This window comes from Vanellus vanellus (genome assembly GCF_965231255.1).
Source record: "Vanellus vanellus genome assembly, chromosome: 16".
Classification (NCBI taxonomy): Eukaryota; Metazoa; Chordata; class Aves; order Charadriiformes; family Charadriidae; genus Vanellus; species Vanellus vanellus.
Window position 1 is genome coordinate 5,146,516 of NC_138921.1, and position 18,952 is coordinate 5,165,467.

Sequence of the window (18,952 nt, forward strand, 5' to 3'; positions counted from 1 at the left end):
CTGTTAACCTTTCCTGGAGCTAGAAACAAAAACACAAGGAGTGTTGTAACCACCAGAAGGCTTTTTTCTCTAAATGAGTACTTTGAAAAAAATGGAACAGTTTTGGCCGAGTGCAGAAGAACTCCTGGCTCTGTCTGCTACTGGTATTCTGAAGTGAACTTGAAACAAATTCTCCTTCTGACTGTTTCTCAGTAGTGGAACAAGGTTAAAAGTAGATTCTTCCCAGAATCCCTCATCGCCCGCCTGTTGTATGCTCTCTGCAGTTTGACAACTGTCTATGGTCAGAAAACAGAACTGGATTAGCTATCCGTGCCTCGAGGGGATGCCCTAAGCTCCAGGATACTGAACAGAAAACCACTTTTAATTTGCCAACTCTAGTGATTTGATTGTCTGAAAAAGACGTGTTTTTTCTGTACCGAATGGCATATTTTGTGTGCTATAGAAAGATTTTTTTGCTCAGCAAAACATAGTGAATCACTTCGATTCTTTTTACATTTGGGGCAAGGCAAGCCAGGCAAACTTGTTTTAAGAATGTATATAAATAAACCTGTTTTGGGGGTTGCAGGATAAACTAGATGACTTCTGAGGGTATTTTCTAAATCTGTTTTCTGTGCTCCTTAGGGTATCTACTAAACTTCTTACGTTTGAAGCAAGTAATTTCTATGGTTTAGGAATGATCAAGAAACTGGTCACCTAATAATCTCCCATCACTGTAGGTTTTGCCATGTGCCAGACTATGTCTACAAGCACTTAATTATCCTTAGTGTTAGAAGCTTCTGTCTACTATCTTCAGAAATCCCCCTTGTTGCAATGTAAATCAATTTGCCTAGTCACATTCACAATGGACATGGAAAACAGGCTTTTTTCCCCTTCTGTTATTCAAGTAACCTTTTCCTGTTTGAAAGCAGCAATCATGTTTCCCATCGGTCTCTCCTAGACTGAAGAAGCCCTGGATCTACCTTTTTCTCATGGACTGTATTTTCTAGACTTTGGATCACTTCTGTTGGTTCAACCTGTTTGGCACAGGCCTTAATTTTCCAAAAGCTGCTTCTTCCCCACAGACAGCAGGACGGATAGATCTACAGTGACACGATATGAAGCTCAAATATACAGATGTTGACAAATAAAGATGTAAGCAAATGTGCGTGGTAAGATGAATTTGAAATGTGGGGATGTTTGATGCTTTGAATCTTCCTTTAGTTTTCAGCCATGAATGGAGCCAGGTTTTTATGCAGAGCAGCTGAATTTGAGAGAAGGGGAAAGATCAGGAGTAACAGAAAATAGTTGAATTATAGTAGAAGCAGGAAGACAAGAATCTCCTCTTCTTCCTGGTCTCTCCAGTTTCTGGCAGTTACAGAAAGCTAATGATAGGGCCTCAGAGGTGAGAGCTTTTCACTAATCCTGTAGATTCCTGGGAATGTCTCTTTGGTGTCTCCATCAGCATTGAAATTCACCAGCTCACTATCAGATTTAGGGAGAAATAGTTGTTAAGTGCCTGTTTGTGCACAGATCACCATGACTGCTCAGGAGTTTAAAAATCCAAAGGAACAATGAAGCGCTTTGCAGGTGGAAGTGGCCACATTCCTCAGGGGAATCTATCAGCTACAGGACATCTATGTTTAAGGAGGAGTTGGGAATTCCAGTCCAAACTTTTTTTAGTTGACTTGTGAGTTATGCGGCTTGTCCTTTAGGGCATTGTTATCAGAGCATTATTATAGCAAGGTAATTAGAATTACTCACACAGCCCAGTATGTGGTAGGCTTTCCACATGAGAGAGACAGGATCCTTCCCTGAGGAGTTTAGTGATCTGCACAGACAAAAGCAGTAAGTTAGGAAGCGAGTGAAGATGCAGAGGTGTAAGTGCCAGTCTTATTGCCATCTGTGCTGCATGTACAGGTCAGAAATCACTGCTTCTAAAACCATATATAATCTGTGAACTTCCAGTAGGTTCAATTTCTTTGGTTTGCCTCTCAGCCTGCCCATATTCGGGAGGTCTGCAGCCATTAGGCAGGTATGGTGGTGAAAAAAAATCCATCTCCATCCTAATGTTGTGCTTAGTGCTGTTAAGTACCGAGAAGGCATCACCGTGTTGGTCTGAAGTTCTGCTGCTGCTTAGAAGTAAGATGCAGTAATGGAGATGAGCTCCACTTCACTGTTCATTTTAGTTTCCTCAAGGGCTGTGCGCAAGAGCTTTTGCTCAGAGGTACGTGCATATCAAAATCGTATTAGTTTCAGGAGCTGACTCTGTCTTTCAACAGCAGCAAAGCACGTGTTATGTGTAAGTGCCTTGGAAATACAATGAGGTGTTGGGATTGTACTGAAGTATTTGGAATGCCTCCAAACTGCGCCCATGCCGAAACAAAGACTTGCTGCAGTCTCTTCAGGCATCAAGCAGATAGATGCCTCTCCCCCAGCTTATACCAGTCCCACACATACCAAAGCGCCTGTTGGTGCCAGGATAAATGTGCGTATCTTAGGGCTGGTGGATGCGCTGAGCAATGTGTCTGTCTGTAGATGTGCTGTTGGACAGCATGTACTGTGTGGTAAAGAGGGTGTCGAGATGTGCAGCCTAACCCCTGTAAACAACTAAAACTGTAACGGCTGCGACTCAATTGCAATAAATTTCATGTTGAGTCATTGCCGAGGTTTTTCATTTGTGCCTTTTCATTTGCTAGTTATATTTTTCAGGCTTCTTTCTGGCAAAAATTACTCTACAGTTCTGAACCATAGTAAGGAAAGCAACCCCCTGCGATGGCTACGTGTTTGTAGTGGAAATGCTGTCAGCATTCGCAAGAGAGAAGATGCCGATATCTGACTTCAGCTGGTGAAAAAGAAATTTGCTTTGGTGCATTTTGGCCCTCAGAGATGGTATCAGTAAAATGGCATAGAAAAGGTCCCACACACACACCTGTTTATCGGCATTTTTGAAGCAGTCCTTCTGGCAGGAATTCAGATCTAGAATGTATGAACACATTAACACCTTTTCCAGAGCCCTTTTATCGGAGCTATTGTGTTCTTAAATAGGTCATAGAGACAATAAAAAAGGCAAGAAATAACAAGAGAATTATGTGGAGGAAAAAGTAACTCACTGGCTGCTGCTGGGGCTTGCTGCAAAAGTAAAATCATTTTGATAAGATGTTTCCTGTTTAAATAGACATTTGACTATGTGTCCTTTGGCTTTAAGGAAGTCTCAGACAAAATCCCTTCCCAGTTGCTTAGCTGTCTGGGTGGTTTTTATTACTTTGAAGTTAGGCTTTATCTGCTGGCTTCATTCACAGACTAGCTGGCTGCTTATCACATCTGTGGATCAAATCTTCAAAGGTTTTGTCTGAAGAGTTGGGATTTATGAGGTCATGTGGAATCCCCCTTGGAGGGAGTTCAGCCCATGGCAGCAGAATTGGGGGGGGGAAGCTTTTGTCTGCAGGTGATGCTGGGCAGGCAGGGGCTCTGCCATGGGCTGGGGTATGGGGGGGGGGGTGGGGGTGGGCGCTGCCGATGGCCAGGAAAGCCTTGGATTGTGAGCGCTGGCCCATTTTCAGCATGCAACATATAGAGAATGTGGGAGACCAGAGCGCATTCCTAGACACAGACTCACCGTGTTGCTGCTTCCAGTAGAGCTGTGTGAAATGTCAGGAGGAATTAGACCCGTGCTGGAATGGACAACCACATCGGGCTCTGCAGCACGGGGCTTCACTGCACTATTACAGCCAGGCTTAGCAACTGCATTGAATGGGTGAAAATGATGATTTTTTTTTTTCAGAAAGGTGGCTGCTTATTAAAAGTCAACAGATAAAAAACAAGAAAAAAAAAACCCAAAAGGCTGCTTGGCTTTCTGCTTACTTCAACAGCGAGCAGCAGCTGTCAAATCTGCAGCCAAGACTGCCTCGTCCCAGCCCCAAGCGTCCCTCGAACAATATGCCAGCTGAGACGAGCATCTCCAGTAAAAGCACATTTGAGTATTCTTGCCTCTGGAACACAACATGATTTTCAGGCTGTGTTCAGGCACGCCAGACTTTGCTGACTGTACAAAAATGGGAGGGCTCAGTGCAGCAGCATATGTTTGTTGCATTTCTGAGTGTCTTGCAAACAGCTTTAGCTGATTAGGCCACTAGAGATCATGCTTGGCTTCAGAGCAGGCAAAATGATATAAGTACATGTGCTGCAAGCAGGAGAGAGTACTCGTCTGTGCTGATTTATACCTCTCAGCTTCCATTCAGTAGATGAAGATTAAGTTAAAGGATTGCAATGATCTCTGTTAAAACAGTGTTGGAAAGAAAGTTATTTTTCCTTGGATGAAGCCCACACTGTGAGTTACCTCCCGCAAGAGAATGAACAGATTGTGAGTACTGTGACGGTAGTATAACCCTGCTCACTTTGGGGGATTTAGGAAGGTATGTAGTAAATACTAATTTGATGTGTTTGGAGATGTGGCTAGTTGTCTTTGTCACGCTCTGCCTTCCTTGACTTCTCCATCAGACTGTGCCACTGCTGCAAAGAGTAGTTTTACGTTTGTGCACTTGGCTCCTGCTTTGGCAAAAGCTGCTATCTTTCAGCACTTATTAACGCAGCCCCTCTTTGGATCAAAGCTCCACCCCTTGTGAAGAAGCAGAGCTTATCCAGCCTCTGTAGCCACACGCAGTCCTCCTGCAATGGCTCCTCCTCTCCTCCCACCCTTGGGTGGAACCAGAGAAGGGAAAACTTCACAATAGTTAGCAGGCAGCAGAGCTCGCAAGAACTATTGCAGAAGCATGTCCAACTAGCCTGGTTAGCAGTTATTCTATCCTTCCCAAGGGTACCACTGCTGCTGAGTGCAGGAGAAGATGGTTATAGCCATGGGAGCCAGGAAAAATCTGAAAAGGAATGAGCAGCCGAGAGACCTGGCATTCCTTGGGCAGCTTCAAAGAGAGGTGAAGTACCTGAATCAGCGCAAGATTAAATGAGCACTGGCTGCTGCCATGTTGGCAGAACAGAGCTGTTCAGAGGCAGTTGGACGAGTTTGTGGCTGAGCCGGTTTATCCAGTGTTGAAGATGGGAAGTTACTTGTCTGCCCCAGCTTACTTCGCTCCCAAGGATCCCTTTCGGTAAGTCTTGCGCAGGATTGGCAGTGGATCTTCAAAGTGTCGTTTCCCCCCTGTAACGTTATCCTAAGCAGTTAGTGTGCGAGGCATGAAGAATGAGGTCCAGTGCTTGTGTGCTGGGAACAGCCGGCCTGAGACTAGGATCCTGTCTTGCTCTGAGGAGGAGATGGGGAAGATTCTTATTTCCAGACTCTTCGCAGCTCTCTGGTACGAGGGAACGGCACCTGTGTTGTGAGTCAGCGTCTGGGAAGCCCGGGCAAGCAGGCTGCCTTTCAGAGCAACGCTACGCATGCCACTTTGCCCCATGCCCCTGTGCTTTGCTCCACTGCCAGGGGAATGAGATTACTGAGGCTGCTGCTGCTTATTTCTCTTCCAAAGCTACTTGTGCTTGGGCGTAGCGCAGGGTGAGGCGAGGTGTGCTGTTGCGAGTTCAAGAAGGTGATGTAATCTGCAGTGAGGCAGTGCATAATCCCGTTTGAGAACAGAAATCGGGTCCTTTGCAGGTAACTAGAGACAAGCAGCACACTTCCCTTACATGGAAAAGATTCTTCTCCTGTGATATTTTTGTTTGTATTAACAACCATTCTTGGTCCAATCGAACAAATGAGATTTGAGACAGGTGATAGCTACAGAATAAGGCTTTGATTGCATTACATCTCCATAGTGGAAACTTGGTAGGGCTGAACATAGGCAGGATGGTGACTGACGCTGATGTGCTGATACGGTGAGCGGATGGGGAAAGGCAAGGCTTGCAGTTTCATTGTCTCCCTCCTATTCCCCTCTGCTCGGATTTGCTCGTTATTGATCCTGTTCCTGCAAACAGACTGTTGTACTGATTTGGGAGCAAGGAGCCTTTTGTTAAAACAATCTAGGGTAGAAGTAAATACTGCTGCACAAATGCTGAGCGTCTTTGGGCAACTTTCTGAAACAGCATCCGCTTTCAGAAGGAAAGTGAGCAGGTGTTCATTATTTGTAATATGTGTAGGGCACCTTGCTAAGCCATAGATACACATTCTCTGAAGTGTGTGGAAATGGTTTTGCACAGTCAGAGCTTAAACACTCTTGTTTTCTAGTATTTGTTTTGTTTTCTAGCATCTGTTCTTCCTTTTCTATTGTCTGTTATATAGCCAGTGCACACACACTTCTGGTAAGTCTGGGTGAGAAGCCTTTGGGTTAGCTACAGGCTGGGGTTGTTTTATTCTGCAGCTTTCTGTCTGTGTGACTGTCCTCTCCCTGGCCCTGCCTGCAGAATTGGAACCACAGCTCTTTCAAGCCTGTCTAGCGTTAACTGATCTAGCCTGACAGTGTGTGTGGGGGGTAGATTTTATTAATGAGCCCTTCTCAAAAGGATCTGTCTCCTCAGTGCCAGGGAAGTCTTTGCTTCCATGAGGGTATTGGCTTTCCTTTAGATGTAAAAGAGATGGCACATCAATTGAATCTCCATCTCGCTGAAAACTAGGCTGGTTATCTGTTGTGACCTGATCCTCCTACCACCCCCCTCCCAAAACCAAGCAGCCATCAAGCAAGGATTTGTGAATTCTTTCTGCACCTGCTGTGCTACACAGCATCAGGGCTGAACACTGCACCCAGATGCTGCCTGGGGTTCCTGGAGGATGGCTATGAGAGGCAGATTAATTTATTCTTTGTAACCAAGGCTGGGAATTGAGGAATCATAATGTATGGGACTCTAATCAGAGCAGGGCTCTGCAGCTCTGAAAATGGTGGCTGGGCAGCAAGAGGAAATACGTGAGGTATGGCTGTTACCAGTCCTCCAAGAATGTTGATTACCATGCTTTGTTACTCTGCAATAAGAATAGCAAATCATCTAGGAGAAGATTAGTGGTTTCTAATCTATAAAAGACAGAGGAGCAAGAAATCTTCCTTTCTTTTGGTTGTGGAGACTGACAAAGATTAGCTTGCTTAATACCTCTAGAAGTAATTGTATTCCTTTCTCAGCTGATGTGAGCCCTGGCAGTGGCAGTGCTGCAATGCCACGTGCTCTAGTGAGGGGGGAAAGGAAGGAGTGGTATCTCTTGTGTCTTCTGTGATAAAATTCTGATGTAGCTCTTCAATGAGTTATGTGGAACTACCACGTGATGCCTTTATCATTTGGGCGAAGGCACTGAAACAGTTGAAACAGCCTTAAAACTATACCTGTGTGCTGTCAGTCCACACCTGACAAATGTAAAGCTTTTTCTGCATCACAGAACGCATGGTAAATAACAGAAGGTGCTGCTTGGCCATACGGACGGTAGCCATGTCCTCTTGCTGGCAGTGATTAACAAAGTAGCCAGTTAGACACATTACCAGCATCTAGCCTCTCTGGGGCTGGTTGCTTTGTTCCTGTTGCCTCATTGCCCTGGGTGGGGTGCTGAGCCTTAAGCTGCAAACTTGTCCTGCCCAGATTTGTTTAATTGCATAGCAAAGAACTGACTGCTTGCTGGCTCCACCCCCTCACCTTCATTTTGCTATGGGTGTGTTGCAAATTAGATACCAGTGCTTATTTCCGGATGGAAGCAAACTAATCAAAGTGCTGTAAGGTTGGAATCAAACTGTGAAGAAGTAAGGGAAAGGGAAAGGTGATGATGAGCGCACATGATCCTCTGGAGCCTATCTAAACAAATTTGCAGTTGTGTTGCTTTTGCAGAAATTTTAGATTTTCTTAGTGAGAAGAAGGAGGGGTTCAAGATGAAATTGAAGAGGGGTGAGGAAGGGAAGGTGGTGTGCTTAAAAACAAATGAATAAATAACCCACCTGCTTGGAAACAACTTACAGAAAGCCAGGTCTTGAAGTCCTGGTGGAGCAGTCTCCAGTATTGCTGTCTGCATCCCAAGTGCAGGTCTGGTCACAGCTCCCTGTTTGAAGATGTAATCACTCCTGGAGCACACACTGGTACAGGCACGCACACAGAACTCGGATAAGTCTGAGGGATCCAATTTGCCCATGCTGAGCCAGATGTTCCTGCCACAAGGTGATATAAATCTTTGCTGTTAGTCTCCACTTGTTCTTTTCTCCCACCCACTCACCTACTTGATCATTCAGTGTGGGGTATTTACTGCAAATGAGAGCCAAAGGCTAGTGGTTGAAGGGAAAATGCATTGCAATGCCCTCTAGGTCTCTTGCATACCATGAGCAGGGTGTAACCATGACAGTGCCCCAAGGCTGAGGCTGTAATGATGCATGCACCATAGCAATGTGAAGTTGCTGCTCCCCCTGCCTCAGACAGAATTGGCAGGGCCTGTTGCACGTGCTGGAGTTCTTTTCCACCCGTCACTGAGGAAGGGGGACAGGATTTGGAGCTCCTCAGCTGTGAGAACAAACACTATAAAAGCCAAATACATTAGAACAAGCAACTTTCCTGAGGGTAGGGTACGGCAATAAATACCTCATGAGGTGTGTTTTCCCCTAAAACCATAGGCTGCTTACAAGCAGCTTCACCTTGTTGCTTTGCAGTCAGTCTCTTGAGATGGAGCAAATAACTCCCTCCATGTTGGAGCATGACCAGCTTCGCATATCATCACGCTCGTTACAAGCTGGTGGAGTTTACAAGGAATGTGTTTGGCACAAATAAGCTTTCAGGAAGCTTGTGAAAGGTGAAGTCAACAGTAGCTCTCATCTGAGACGTGGGAGCATGTAAAAAGTGCACCTCCAGTGCCATGAGCTGACTTGAGGGTCCTTGGTGTTGCGGAGAGGCTGGCTGTCCAGGAGGGCACGTGCCAACCAGAAGCCCCACCCCAGTGCAATGGGTTCTGCTCCAATGTAGTAATTGAGACAATTGTTAGGGTAAGGGGCAGAAGAAACTCTTCCTTCTGCCTTTGGGAAAGCATCTTACGATGGCATTGATCCTCCAGGTGTTTCTTTGAACCAGTTATTGGTGACTAACCTGCCTTGGAATCTGTGCTCAGAAATAGCCAATACCAGACTAATTTTCCTTTTAAAGTCTGAGAACGTGCTGCCCAGGGCTAATGGAATAATCTTTAGTGATGCAACTGCTGTCTGTGTCTTATCTCTCCATTAAGTCACACCTCCGTGCTGCAGAAGTTAAACTCCCTTGCCCAGTGCATCCTGCTGAGGCAGGATTACTTTGTGTTCAGCAAGCCTGAAGATCTGGGTTCTGCTTGTGATTTGCTAAAATGATATCTGCAATAGAATTACTGCGTCTTCTTCTTTTTTTTTGGGGGGGGGGGAGTTTGTTTCTTGGGGTGCAGGGATGTAGATAGAGGATTGATAATGGTTGCTTGTTGAAATGGGAGCTGACACTGACATGAAGAATTTTGAGATTCCCTTCATGAAATAAGACAAATACTTTTGTTTGGGTGTTTTTTTTCAGTTGGTTGGTTGATTGTGGGTTTTTTCCTCATGCACTGTCATCAGCAGAAGGAAAGGGAGAGCAGTTGGTGGGGAGAGGTGGAGGACTTTCATTACAGTTAATTGGTGGATGCAGTAAGTATGTGAAGCTCAAAGGATGAGCTGCTCTGAAAACTCCTTCAAATGGATAGTGCTGCAGTTGACCTTTTGGGAGAGGTCTTCTTACAGAAGAATAGAAAGGCTTTCCACAAAGGTTGGTGCACCAACCAGCTTTGCGTTGCATAGGGAAGTGGATCCTGCCTCTCTGCCCCCTTCCTAAACTGGCTGAGGAGGCAGATGCTCTGGCACAAGAAGGTGTGATGCTATAGAAACACTAAGTAGAAACAGCAGAGTTATCTGTGTGCTGGGTAACTCTGCAGCTGGAAGCTTGCATCGAGGGAGACGGAGAAAGCAGAGAAGCAAAATTTATAAGGCAGAATTTATAAACCTAGTGATGTGTTTTAGTAAGTGGATGGGATTTGTTTTAAACTTTGGAAGTTTATCTTTTCCTTTGTATTGGTTGATACCACCTCTTCTTACAAACCTTGGGTTTGGTGCTAATTTTCAGTTGAAAAAACATTGGAAAATGGAGGGGTTTAGTACATCCGTAGCTAGAAGAGCTGCGTGTGAGCTGCTGCTGAATGTCAGTTTTCTTCATGTAAGAGAGGAGCTTTTCCATTGATTTGTGACTTGTTGCCAACTGGATCCTTGTTCCTTTGTTTCCTTTAAGGTGCTCTGAATGTCAGGATCCCCTCACTAACTGGTACTATGAGAAAGATGGGAAGCTGTACTGTCACAAAGACTACTGGGGGAAGTTTGGGGAGTCCTGCCATGGCTGCTCTCTGCTGATGACTGGACCTGTGATGGTAAGGACGCTAAAGGACTCCTGCCCGGAGGCAGGACATGCCTGTCTCCCAACTCCTCGAACTTGGTTGGGAGTTGCCCTAGCTATTCAGATAATCAAATAAACTGAAGGTAATAGTCTCTTTGCTACTCTAATCAGAGGTTAGAAATGAGGCTTGTGTGTGCATCTTCTAGTTAGAGATTAATTCTGAATGGAGGTAACTCTTAAAGGAGGGAGTTGGGAGTTGTGACGATCTGAAGCGTATGAACACAGAAGTAAGGTGCTGAAATGCATAGGCATGGGAAATAGAAAGGTGACTAAGGGAACGTCTGTTCGGTTTCTGTAGCATGGTGCCTCAGTGTCTCCATGGGGTGATTTTCCCCTGCACTGCAGAGTCAAACCTCTCAGCTCAGGATAAGCAGCAGGTTCTGGCTTTGGGGAAGGTTGCCGTCTGAGTCCTCCTGGACTGTGGCCAGAGTGGTTTTCTGGCTGATGGTGTCTTGAAGTAGTGTTAGACCCAATTGCTTTGAAACATTGAACTCTGCCTGCATAATATGGGGCTCACCTAAATGTTCCCCTCCTTGCCACAACCTTGCAAATATTTAACCTTTAAAGCTGTCAAGAAAGGAACATAACCGTTATTTTTCAGGGCTTAAATAAAAGCAGCATGGTACTCAGTAATACGATTGCTACCTCAAAGGGAAGTACTCGGAAAAGTGCAGACAATTTCTCATTGCCTGCAGAAGTTTTTGCAAAATACTGTCAATATGGGAATTTCTCATAAGAAAAATAGAAAACCAAATCAATGAATAAACATATTCTTTAAAGGTATTTTGTTGTCTCAGTCTTAGCTCACTTTTTTTTTTTCTGTTTGCTGGCTGGTAAAGTATCTGAATTTGTGCGTTGCCTGTCTGCCAAAAAAAAAAGCCCGTTCAGCTTTATTAATTCAGGCGTAACATTAGTTATCTTGCCAAGAGCAACTGAACAGGAAGGTTTAATGTCTTGTTTACTAGTCTGCAGCAGACTACCAACTATTTTTGATAGTTGAGCAGCTGCCAAATATAGCAGAGGTTCCAGGGACACAAGCTTTGCTTTCCATGTTGACATGTTTGTTTCAGAGAAGTTTTGCAAACAAGGTGCCAAGGACGGGGTTCAGGAAAGGTAGAATGGACTAATATAACTCTCCACTTGACTTTGAGATCTGAATGAACATGTTAATTAGAGACGAAAGCCGTAGCTGCATCTGCTGATGGATTTTGGCCCTTCTAAGCTACTCCCTTTTCTGTCTGTAGGTGGCTGGCGAATACAAGTATCACCCCGAGTGCTTTGCTTGTATGAGCTGCAAAGTGATCATTGAAGATGGGGACACTTATGCACTGGTGCAACATTCCACTCTCTACTGGTAAGACAGAGCTGCATGCTTTGCCACAGAGTTGCTCCCTGCTGTACGTGTAAGCCGCGTTGAGCTGGCTCAGTGTGGTTCAGCCAAATGCTGCACTCGGGAGTGCCAGGAAGCTGCCTTTTGAGGGAGGGAGGAAGGAATGGAGTCAGCACTTAGAACTATAGCTTATGGTCAATGAGAGAACTTAAAAGTGTGAGTTTGGCAGGGAGGGATAGGACACTGCCATAATGACTTTCTTCACTTCTTTTAGTGGAAAATGCCATAACCAGATTGTGCTGACACCGATGATAGAAAAACACTCCACTGAGTCTCTACGTGAGCAGCTGCCTTATACACTGACCCTCATTTCCATGCCAGCAGCTACTGATGGCAAGAGGGGGTTCTCCGTGTCTGTTGAAGGTGGCTGCTCCAGCTATGCCACTGGTGTCCAGGTGAAAGAGTGAGTATGACAAAGTTGTGTGCAAGGTACATGTCTGCGCAGAGGGAGCTGGTAAAAATTCTGCAGTGCTGCTGTCCTGCCAGCTGCTTTAACTGCTGAGGGCATTTGTCTCAACACAACAGGGACATATGTCGGCTAAAAGCCATTTGTGCTTTGTCTCTGTTTCACTCTTGTGACGATCTTAATTGATAATTTATTTCTCAGTGCTGTCTCCTTCAGTGAACACAAAACATTTGGTGAATTGTAATGGACTAACAATTTTTGCCATTGGGCAAATGAAGAGCTCTGCCTAAACCAGCTCATACCTAAGTACTCGGTAGCTCCCTGTGTTGGTAGATCAGCATTGTTTTATTTCAGAATACCAATATGAAGCGAAGCATCAGAGATCAAATACTTTTTATAATTTTAGCTAAACTGACTTCCCACACGCACTATAATTCCCATGTTTAGAGTTAACAGGATGCACATCAGCCCAGATGTCCGAAATGCCATCCACCCTGCAGATCGTATCCTGGAGATTAACGGAGCTCCTATTCGTACATTACAGGTGGAGGAGGTGGGTAGAGTTCTGTTCGGAAGCCTCCTTCTCGTCTGTCTTCCTACAGCTTTTCTGTTTCTCAGCACTGTTTTCCCACCCTACATACAGTGTGTGTACGCCCATAGTACTCGTGCTGACAGTAGGAATAAACATGAAGACAAGCTTTGCTACCCCTTCCAGCTGAAGAGGAAGATGTAACAGATGGAAATGCAATTAGGATGCAGTTCTGATTTCGTAGCATTCAAACATGAAGGGAGGTAATAAGAAAAGTGTAGGGCTGTGAAATCTCAGAGGACAGAGAAGCTGTGAAGACTTTTCATGTCTTACTAGTGAAGGCCACTGTTCTGATCCTTTTAGAGGCAACTGCCAACAGACAAAGGCTCAGCTGATCCTAGGGATGAGTTGCAAAAAAAAGTATTTGATGTCTGTATTTGCAAAAAATGTTTGTATATTGCAAAAATTGTATATTGCAAAGATGTTTGTATATTGCAAAAAAAAAGTATTTCATGTCTGTATTTACAAGTAAATGCTTTATACAGATATCAGGTGATGCTGCAAGAGTGTAGTGAGACCACCATTACCTTCACTATGCAAGGGTTTTGTTTACTGTTGATGCTGAAGAGAATGTTAGGAGCACAATAGACAGAGAAATCTCCACGTAGCTTTTGCAAAGCTGTTTTTTGCAGCACTGTTCAGGATGGAAGCTTGTGTGGTTTTTGAACGCTTCTCAGAAAAGGGAAAATAAAAAGTGTTTGGTCACTTGTAGCTGACCAGAAAGAAGAGGGTTTGGATAGCATAAGGAACTGCTGTGTTGCTAGTTTGATTTGTCTGGTAGACAGCTGTGGTGCACACAATTAAACCACAACTATGCAGTGATCTCACTGAACTCTCTACTCTTGATTCCTGTCTCCTGTCATTTGTGTTCCTCCTGTCTGCTATCATCCTGTCCTTTGGTTTGATGGCAGGTGGAGGACTTGATTCGCAAGACAAGCCAGACGCTTCAGCTGCTGATAGAGCACGACCCTGTCTCACAACGCTTAGACAGGCTTCGTTTGGACTCCCGTCTTCCCACCCACATAAAGCCACCCATTTCCCCACACTCCCTCTCTCCACTGGACATCAAGGAGAATCTGGAAGGAACGCTCCGACGGCGCTCCCTCAGGTAAAGACTTGGAAGCGCTGCTGCCTCTGACCTGGCTTGCTTTTGCCCTGTGCTACCTGGCTGGGCTGCTCTGTGCCTAGGTCCTGTGATTGCAAATGACCGCAGAGACATGACTCGTCTCTGATAGGAGCCTTGGTATAAACCATTGGCAAAGCAGTGGAGAGCTTTAGATTCTGCTGTTGACATGTACTCTCTCCATTCTCTTTCAGGGTGGCAAACTTTCCTTAATGAAAATAAGGACCTTTACTTTTAACATAGAAAAGCTACGAAGTTTTAGAAAATGTAAAGGTCAGACTTCTACCAGCCTTAAATGGCTGGGGAAGAATGTGTCCTTAAAAGGAATATGGCTGAGGCCTGGGATGTGGGAAGAAATCTTGTCTTCCTAGACAGGGGCACTTAGCTGCTCATTTAATCATTTACCAGTATTTTAATCTTTGTTTAGAGTTAGCAAGTGCTGCATCGTCACAGCTTCCTCCTCCTGTTCAGAGCTCCACCTCTGACAAACAGTGGAGGAGATGTGGTGGTGTTAGGCAGCTCTGACTTGGAAGCTGCTCTAGGTTTGTAAAGAGCTTCCCCAGTGCTGGGAGAGCATCTGGCTTTTGAGATATGAAGAGCACTGAAGCACATCTAGAGACTGGTCCCTTAGGAGCTAATGATAGGATATGTTGGACCAAAAGTTTCCTAGCAGCTTCCCTGATCTTCCTCTCTCCTTTTTTTTCTAGGCGAAGTAACAGCATTTCTAAGTCTCCTGGCCCCAGTTCTCCAAAGGAACCACTCCTCCTGAGCCGTGACATCAGTCGCTCTGAATCCCTACGTTCCTCTTCTAGCTGCTCCCAGCAAATCTTCCGGCCGTGTGACTTGATTCATGGTGAAGTACTAGGAAAAGGGTTTTTTGGACAAGCAATCAAGGTGAGGGAGGTCCCCAGACATTCGTCATTTCCTTTGATTACAGCAATGTCTGCCTATTTGGGGATCCTTTGCCACTGTCCCAGTGGCCTTTGCCCTGCTGATAGTAATTGGTCTTGGAACTCGCCTGGTTTGCTCAGTGAGATCTGTTTCGCTGTTTCATTCCCTGAGAATGAGTGTCTCTGGCTGCAGGTGGCTTTGACTTTGTCCCCTTTGAATGTCAACCTTGGCCATACACACTCATCTCCTGAGTTGGATTTATTGCTCCGGAGTGCCTGTGTCACAGCAACCACCTGGGTGAGGTGGGAAGAATGGGGAACAAGCTACACTTTCTCTTAGGAGCATCTTTCTTATGAAGAGGTGCATTCAACTCCCCAGTACAGCATTTCTCGCCCACCCTTAGTGTGGCATGCTTGGGGATTTGCCAGACCATCTCTGAACACCCAGCAGAGCCTAAATGGCTTGTCAGTGTGGTGCTAGTGGTCAGGTCTTGTGTGACTCTTGCAATTAAAATCTCCATTAATAGCAGTTCTCTTGTATTAAAGCTCTCCAGTCCTGACTGGGGGTGCTTCAGCAGCTCCTGTCCTGGCATCCCTGACAGAATCAGGGGGCAGCTTCCTCTGCCTTACCAAGGCTCCTTAGTACTCAGATTGCTATTCACCGTGTTACAGGACTTCTCTCCTTACACCTGTATAAACTTCAGGTGTCCAACCACCATATTCATCTCATGCTTCCATGGGAGGTGGTGAGCCAGTACTACAAACCCAATGCCTTTGATCCATACTAATGAGCATATTTCTCTTCTCCTCTGCTCATAGAGAAATAACAGGTCCAGGTAAGCAGAACCTTTCCTCTGTCGCATGCTTTTGTCATCTGCGTCCCCGCAGTTAATGGCACAAAGGTGTTTCTTTTTTGCTCAAGTTACCTGATAGCCATCATGTTCTAGTGCATGCTCTGGGAGTTAAAATTGCCCTCTTGGAGTTTCATAATGACACTTGTTTCAGTTTTGCTGGTATGTCAGCTTAAGAATTCCACTTAGCCTTGTCTTGTCTTTGTCTTTTCACTTCCCTTTATCTTTGGGTATTAGATGTCCCTGGCTTTCATGTCCCTGGCTGAAATGTGTAGTGTTCCCTGGCTCGCTACTTGTATATGGATGCTTGATTTCAGGCAGGAGCAGAAGAATATTGTACTCTTGCTTCTGTTGTGTTATTCCATGCATTTGTATTCCACCTATATCAGCCTTGCTATGTCCCATGGTTCCAAATGGAACTAGTGTGCCACAGTGTTTGTAAGAGCTCATAAGCTTCCTAAATACTGTAACAGGATTTTGTTTTCTGGACTGCAGTTCTGGAGGTTTTCTAAAAGGCTTTTTATTTTAAAGGGTATGAGGCAAAAAAGTGACATCTTTCTTGAGTTTCAGATTGACTGGTTTTGATGCAACAAGTACTATATCTGGTCAGAATAGTTTCCTTCTGTTCCTAGAGGGAAGGTGGTTGTTTAGTTACCTGGAGGTCTTAGGGAGACTGAGCTGTCCAAGTTAAGCAACTGAAGGGGAAAGGATTTCCAGGAAAACCTGCTCATCAGAATTTGGACCCTTTCTACTCACTCATGCACCCCACACAAGCAAGGAAAAGCTGGTTAAAGGAAACCTCTAGAACACAGGAAAATGCCAGGAACTAGTTGGATACAGGCAAACAGCTCTTGAGGAACTGAAAATGCTTTCTGTGTCAAGAGCCAGGAAATTTATTACATTATGTTTATGGTGGATTTCTGTGTGTTTGCCACCATTCTGGGACATTCCTTGCAGGTAGCAGTATACTGCTCACAAGGAGCATGGTAAAATAACTGCTTTCTGCCTTAACTGAACGGCCTGCACATCCCAGTTCTGCTTGCACACGAGTAAGTTTGATAAGCTCATCAGAAACCATCAGGCTTCAGAGTCCCCACAAATGCAAATCATGTAGCAATGCAGTTTTGGGTTGTTTGGTTTGGTTTCTGATGCAAGTGAACACCGATTCCTGTGCTGATACAGAATGTAGTTGTTAGGGTCTGTGTACAAACGGTGAGCATCACGCTGGGCAAGTACTTTCTGTAAGGGAACTCGAGGCATGCACAAGTATGGAACTGATGCCTTCAGAGGCTTTGACAGCCTGTATGTGTGCTCCGCCCCATGCTACCCGAAATGGAGACTTCAGCTCTGTTTCTTGGGATGCTGTTGATCTCTTGGTATGATCCTCTGTCAGCTTTAGGTAGTTTCTGTTTCACGTACAAAATCTTTGCTGAACTCTGAAAGGAGAAATTTTATACAGTTTTCTGCAGATCCCTGGGGTCTGAATTTTCTCCCGTCTGTATTTCTCTCTGGAGGGAGGGGAATGTTACCCTCATTCAGAAGAGTTGCAAGAGCATTGGAGCTATGTATTCTTGAGCCTTGCCTGTAGTTGTGGTTTCTGTTTCCACTAGGTGACTCACAAAGCAACAGGAAAGGTGATGGTGATGAAGGAGCTTATTCGCTGTGATGAGGAAACACAGAAGACTTTCTTGACAGAGGTAGGAGCAAGATTTCAAAAAGCTTCTGAGCTAGTAGTGTGGTGGAACACTCTTCCATCTTCTCCAGAGAGACAGTGATCATGCCAGCAACCTGGCAGGAATCAAAGGTGCTGAAGAGGGAGACATCATACGGGGAAAAGCTGACATGAGCTGAGTGTTTGCTGCAGTGACTTGTGACTCACACTGAGCAATAGACACGGCTTCAGCTCCCAGTTCATTAATTTTTCAGTGATAAAAAGCAGCCTGAGTCTGAGGCAAATTGAGATGTGGAATACATAAAGGATTTATCCCTTGAGCCTTGTGCATAAATACAAATGATGAGGGCAAATATTTGTAAGATATTTAAGACTCCTGCTGTATTTAAGCTAAAGTATTTTCTTGGTGGCTGCCTACCGTGTTTTTCAAAGTCAGATTTAGCTTAAAGGCAGCTCCCTAAACACCTGACGCTGCTATTCCAGCCCTGACGCGTGCAGTGCAGACCAGAGAGCTGCCCTGGAGAGCTCCTGTCTCTTAAAAGTTAGCCAAACTGAAGGGTGCTCTCCTTAAAGACTAAGATCAGATTAATTGCATAGCATGAAAATGAAGAGGCAACAGTTGATTGACTGCCTTATGGTTGGGGTTTGAGTGTACTCTGTGATCCCTGGAGGGGACCTCCAGCATTGGAGTGCTTGTCACCGTCAGGACTTGTTCCATTCTTTCCTTTGGGGTGGGATATCTATGCTTCCCAGGTGAAAGTGATGCGCAGCCTGGATCACCCCAATGTGCTGAAGTTCATCGGTGTACTGTACAAGGACAAGAAGCTGAATCTGCTCACTGAGTACATTGAGGGGGGTACCCTGAAGGATTTCCTCCGCAATGCGGTGAGTATGGAAGCCTGGTAGACTTCTACTCAATGATGCTGACAGTGTGTTGTTGTTGGTACTAGCCTTATGGTGCTTGTTGTTAGTCTTCTCCTTTGGAGCTGTGTGGAAAAGCTGCTTCTTAGCTGTGGGTGGCCTGAGGCAGGAAACGCCTTCTTCCTGGGGCAGTATCATCTTTCTCTGACTGCTGCAAGAGTCCCTGTTGTGGAGGAATTGCTGTCACCAGCTGGCTAGTAAGATAGTCCCTGACCATTGAGGACTTGTCTTTCAGGACCCGTTTCCCTGGCAGCAGAAGGTCAGCTTTGCCAAAGGAATTGCCTCTGGAATGGTGAGTTGGACTGTCCCTTTGTCACAGACCAAAACTCCAGGGTCGGGGTTAGCTGCTTCAGCAGGGCGGTGTATGAGGGGTTGTGGATGCTCCCTTGACTGCTAGCAACTGGTTGTTGAGGTCTGTAAATGTGAAGGGACATACTCGCCTGGGAACCCCTAACACCAAGTTTTATCCCTCTGTTTCCAGGCTTACTTGCACTCCATGTGCATCATTCACAGAGACCTGAATTCACACAATTGCCTAATCAAGTTGGTGAGCTACACCTCTGTTACCCACAGCATGCTGCTCCCCTCCTTGTCGTCTTCCTCCCTGGGTTTTCTCCGCATGATGTTCCCTCTTTTGTCAGGGTAGAACTGACTTCAGAGAGGCTTTTAGTGTCCTGAACAAGGGAGCTTCATCTTCATATAGGATTTTCCAGACTGCTCTAGTTTTCACTGTTTCTTCATTCTGTTCTCTTACCCGCTTTCCTGTGGTAGCATCTCCTATTTAGTCACGAGA

At 45.3% G+C, this 18,952-nt stretch overlaps 1 protein-coding gene across 1 annotated transcript in view; it reads left to right on the forward strand.

Annotated features, from left to right (window-relative positions):
• LIMK2 (LIM domain kinase 2) overlaps positions 1 to 18,952 on the forward strand; it is a gene marked incomplete at its 5' end in the record, with an annotated part of 32,746 nt that overhangs the window by 6,238 nt on the left and 7,556 nt on the right. Inside the window, 10 exons of the mRNA XM_082491915.1 lie at positions 10,156 to 10,291; positions 11,562 to 11,671; positions 11,922 to 12,110; positions 12,561 to 12,666; positions 13,614 to 13,810; positions 14,533 to 14,719; positions 17,177 to 17,263; positions 17,992 to 18,123; positions 18,395 to 18,451; positions 18,641 to 18,706. Coding sequence (XP_082348041.1) covers positions 10,156 to 10,291; positions 11,562 to 11,671; positions 11,922 to 12,110; positions 12,561 to 12,666; positions 13,614 to 13,810; positions 14,533 to 14,719; positions 17,177 to 17,263; positions 17,992 to 18,123; positions 18,395 to 18,451; positions 18,641 to 18,706 — 1,267 coding nt within the window. The remainder of the gene's footprint in view (positions 1 to 10,155; positions 10,292 to 11,561; positions 11,672 to 11,921; positions 12,111 to 12,560; positions 12,667 to 13,613; positions 13,811 to 14,532; positions 14,720 to 17,176; positions 17,264 to 17,991; positions 18,124 to 18,394; positions 18,452 to 18,640; positions 18,707 to 18,952) is intronic.